The sequence below is a fragment of the Clinocottus analis genome, unplaced genomic scaffold, assembly GCF_023055335.1.
Source record: "Clinocottus analis isolate CAN_PGR_092001 unplaced genomic scaffold, fCliAna1.0.p SCAF_54, whole genome shotgun sequence".
Lineage (NCBI taxonomy): Eukaryota > Metazoa > Chordata > Actinopteri > Perciformes > Cottidae > Clinocottus > Clinocottus analis.
In genome coordinates, this window is record NW_027176212.1 from 269,327 (window position 1) to 274,326 (window position 5,000).

Below are 5,000 nucleotides of genomic sequence, written 5' to 3' on the forward strand. Positions count from 1 at the left end.
GCAGGAATGCCAGGGGAAGGTTGTCCTCAGCCTTCAGGAAATCACTGTCGACAGCCTCGAAGGCAACAAATCTGACAAAATTGGATAAGAGTCCAACTTTTCCCTCATTAGTCTTTATTGTACAAATCCAAATCCTCTCCGTGACTCTTCTCTCGTGTACAACGCGCACGTGGAAACTTCCTCTACCTTTTAGCTGTTGTGCAGAAACACACACCTGACCCCTGAGACCGGCCGTAAAGTTTGCTGCGTCTATATTTAGGCGTCTTGTGACCATGAGGCGACCAGCAGGACACATTCTCAGAGAGAGCAGCTGACGAACTCCATTCAGTCTTTTGCACACGAGCCTCAGAGCACGCGAGCAGAGGTCATGTGAACCTTCCTGCCACACATTGTAAAAGACTCCATGTGAGGAGTCTGAGTGAATGACCTGAATATACTGGAAATGAACAACATTTAAAAGCTTTCAATAAAAAACATAGACATTTAAGAGCTGCTTTGCATTTTGTCATCACCACAGATACGATGCATGATTTACTGCAAACTGTCGAGTGGCAGCAACATGAACTGATCGGCAGTGTGTTGTCTCTTGACTGTTTTTCCTAGGATTCAACTCTAATATCAACCTTCCAGGGAGGGAGGATGGCGGCTCGGCCCCCACGTCGCCATCTCCGCAGCTTCAGGACAAGAACGCCAACAACCACACACACACACACTCGCCAAGCCCCGCCCCCGTAGAGAACGGCAACCAGATCTCCAACGGTAACAACCCGCAGATTGCACATCCACATGGATGATTCCAGAAGAAAGAAATGATTGAGAGAGATGTGACTGTGCAGTGAAGAGCTGCTCACTCTCCTGCTGTCACATCAGCACATCAGCACACAGAGACGCCCTCAACGCAAGGCCTGAAGAGGGGAGGACGTCCTGGGATGAGCTGAGCAACCAGGAGACCTGATAATGAGCGCTCTGAAGGACTCTCACCTTCAGCTCACCTTCAGCTGTTTGCTGTAACAAGCTTCTGATGTTGTGTTTCTGATGTTGTGTTTCTGATGTTGTGTTTCTGATGTTGTGTTTCTGATGTTGTGTTCAGGGTCGCTGGAGGAGGAGAGTCACAGCAAGTCAAACTCCAGCTCTCTGCACAGACACATGGACAGCCATCACACTCAGGTAAACACAGAAACCATCTCCGATGCACACACACACACACACACACACACACACACACACACACACACACACACACACACACACACACACACACACACACATCATGTCCGCTGGCGGAGCAGTGAACAAACTCCAACAGGAAATTAGATTTATTTAAGACAGCGGCGGTAACAACGGCGATGTTTCTCCAGATGTTTCTCCAGATGGTTCTCCAGATGGTTCTCCAGATGGTTCTCCAGATGGTTCTCTAGATGTTTCTCTAGATGTTTCTCCAGATGTTTCTCTAGATGTTTCTCCAGATGTTTCTCTAGATGTTTCTCTAGATGTTTCTCTAGATGTTTCTCCAGATGGTTCTCTAGATGTTTCTCTAGATGTTTCTCCAGATGGTTCTCCAGATGTTTCTCTAGATGTTTCTCTAGATGTTTCTCCAGATGTTTCTCTAGATGTTTCTCTAGATGTTTCTCTAGATGTTTCTCCAGATGGTTCTCTAGATGTTTCTCCAGATGTTTCTCTAGATGTTTCTCCAGATGTTTCTCCAGATGTTTCTCTAGATGTTTCTCCAGATGTTTCTCCAGATGTTTCTCTAGATGTTTCTCCAGATGTTTCTCTAGATGTTTCTCCAGATGTTGCATTGTGGTCTTACTGCAGCTGCATGAGCTTCATCAGATGAATGCAGGTTACGTACTAAATGTGCATCAGAATCCAGGAAGTTCCACCTCCTGGAAACTGATTCAGATTCATCACAGACGGCTTCAGTCGGCCTTGGAGACTCACTGTCACACCAGAATGAACAAAGCACACAGCGTCCTGCATGCAGAGGAGCTGAGGACATCCATGAGCCTCTAGAGATGTGGAGGGCACACCATGAGCCTCTAGAGATGTGGAGGGCACACCATGAGCCTCTAGAGATGTGGAGGGCACACCATGAGCCTCTAGAGATGTGGAGGGCACACCATGAGCCTCTAGAGATGTGGAGGGCACACCATGAGCCTCTAGAGATGTGGAGGGCACACCATGAGCCTCTAGAGATGTGGAGGGCACACCATGAGCCTCTAGAGATGTGGAGGGCACACCATGAGCCTCTAGAGATGTGGAGGGCACACCATGTGCCTCTAGAGCCGTGAAGAGGGCACACCATGTACCCTCTTCACGGCTCTCAGGTTGCTGAGCGTCAGGGCCAAAGAAGTCTGAAGCACAAGCTGCTGGAACATTTCATGTTGTCACTATGAATGTGTGAGCTGTTTGTCTGGAAGAGACTTCTCTCCCTCCTTTGACTCTAACGACCTGTTCTCTCCTTCTCTCCCTCCTTTGACTCTAACGACCTGTTCTCTCCTTCTCTCCCTCCTTTGACTCTAACGACCTGTTCTCTCCTTCTCTCCCTCCTTTGACTCTAACGACCTGTTCTCTCCTTCTCTCCCTCCTTTGACTCTAACGACCTGTTCTCTCCTTCTCTCCCTCCTTTGACTCTAACGACCTGTTCTCTCCTTCTCTCCCTCCTTTGACTCTAACGACCTGTTCTCTCCCTCCTTTGACTCTAACGACCTGTTCTCTCCTTCTCTCCCTCCTTTGACTCTAACGACCTGTTCTCTCCCTCCTTTGACTCTAACGACCTGTTCTCTCCTTCTCTCCCTCCTTTGACTCTAACGACCTGTTCTCTCCTTCTCTCCCTCCTTTGACTCTAACGACCTGTTCTCTCCTTCTCTCCCTCCTTTGACTCTAACGACCTGTTCTCTCCTTCTCTCCCTCCTTTGACTCTAACGACCTGTTCTCTCCTTCTCTCCCACCTTTGACTCTAACGACCTGTTCTCTCCTTCTCTCCCTCCTTTGACTCTAACGACCTGTTCTCTCCTTCTCTCCCTCCTTTGACTCTAACGACCTGTTCTCTCCTTCTCTCCCTCCTTTGACTCTAACGACCTGTTCTCTCCTTCTCTCCCTCCTTTGACTCTAACGACCTGTTCTCTCCTTCTCTCCCTCCTTTGACTCTAACGACCTGTTCTCTCCTTCTCTCCCTCCTTTGACTCTAACGACCTGTTCTCTCCTTCTCTCCCTCCTTTGACTCTAACGACCTGTTCTCTCCTTCTCTCCCTCCTTTGACTCTAACGACCTGTTCTCTCCTTCTCTCCCTCCTTTGACTCTAACGACCTGTTCTCTCCTTCTCTCCCTCCTTTCTCCTGCAGAGGGGTCATCTCAACTTCTCTCCGTTCGGTGCGGGGGCCGCCCTCTAGACCAGGAGGGGGCGGGGCTGGAAGACCTTCACCTGGAGCCATGAGGTGAGTTCCTCACTGATCTGAAGCCTTCACTGGTTCTTACTGACAGTGATCCACATCTCCATGAACCAGAGTCTCTTTTCTCCTGAAGCTTTACAGAATGTTTAGTTTGCCTCAGTCAGCAGATGTTTCCTCACACCTGGAACGCTGTAGAGATGTCTGCCCTCTGTGTCCTTTAAGCTCTGCTCTAGAAGAACTGCTCTGTCCTCTGAACTCTGCTCTGTCTTTAAACTCTGCTCTGTCCTTAAACTCTGCTCTGTCTTTAAACTCTGCTCTGTCTTTAAACTCTGCTCTGTCTTTAAACTCTGCTCTGTCTTTAAACTCTGCTCTGTCCTTTAAACTCTGCTCTGTCTTTAAACTCTGCTCTGTCTTTAAACTCTGCTCTGTCCTTTAAACTCTGCTCTGTCTTTAAACTCTGCTCTGCCTTTAAACTCTGCTCTGTCTTTAAACTCTGCTCTGTCTTTAAACTCTGCTCTGTCCTTTAAACTCTGTCTTTAAACTCTGCTCTGTCTTTAAACTCTGCTCTGTCTTTAAACTCTGCTCTGTCTTTAAACTCTGCTCTGTCTTTAAACTCTGCTCTGTCTTTAAACTCTGCTCTGTCTTTAAACTCTGCTCTGTCTTTAAACTCTGCTCTGTCTTTAAACTCTGCTCTGTCTTTAAACTCTGCTCTGCCTTTAAACTCTGCTCTGTCTTTAAACTCTGCTCTGTCTTTAAACTCTGCATCAGTTCAGTGATCTGGTCTGAGTGTCTGACGCTGCGTTTTACCCTCTTTCCTGTCAGGAAACTGCTGCTCTTGGAGCGACACGAGCATCCGTCTGTAGACCCGCTCATCATTTGTACTTTTCATTTGATGCCGTCGACATTGTTCATTGTTCAGTGAGATGATTTTTAAGCTGCTAACCTTGAGGAGATGTCTACGTGATGTATCTGTGTTCAGAGATGTCTGAGAGTACGCAGCGCTGAGCAGTTCCATATGCCGAGATATTATAACGCGGATGTTAAAATACAAGCACTGAAGTGTGTTTTCATGTCGGTTTGATACAGTGCATGTCTCACATATTCTTTATTTCCTTTTTATATATATTTTTCTTTTGAGACAGCAACATGTCAGCATCTTACTTCAAGGTCGCAAACGCCTCAAAGAAAGAAATGCAATAAATACACGTTTTAAAAATGAAGATTTTCTACATTTAAGTTGAAATTGCTTTGTTTAGTTTATTGTAAATTGTAATATATATATATATAGATATATATATATATATATATATATATAGATATATATATATATATATATATATGGATAGATATAGATATGGTGTGCATTCCTAAAGATGGTAATCAGAGTTGTCGGAGTCCTCTGCTGCCTCGCTGTCCTCCAGAAGTCGTCCTCGGGCGTCTGACAGCGTCTCTGAGCAACAACACGTCTGTGGCTTCAGTTATCTTTGTAACTTGTGTCTCGGTTCTTTACTTCTGGTGTGTTGTCTGGAACGAGTTCATTACCATGAGCTCATTCAGAAGATGGGAACAACTCCATGACCCAGAATGCCTTTCAATTAGCTGCATTCC

At 46.3% G+C, this 5,000-nt stretch overlaps 1 protein-coding gene across 1 annotated transcript in view; it reads left to right on the forward strand.

Annotated features, from left to right (window-relative positions):
- Positions 1 to 5,000, forward strand: part of myo16 (myosin XVI) — a 30,854-nt gene that overhangs the window by 18,084 nt on the left and 7,770 nt on the right. Inside the window, exons 13-15 of the mRNA XM_068601760.1 lie at positions 604 to 759; positions 1,091 to 1,167; positions 3,345 to 3,437. Of these exons, the coding sequence (XP_068457861.1) occupies positions 604 to 759; positions 1,091 to 1,167; positions 3,345 to 3,392 (281 nt within the window). The 3' untranslated portion in view covers positions 3,393 to 3,437. The remainder of the gene's footprint in view (positions 1 to 603; positions 760 to 1,090; positions 1,168 to 3,344; positions 3,438 to 5,000) is intronic.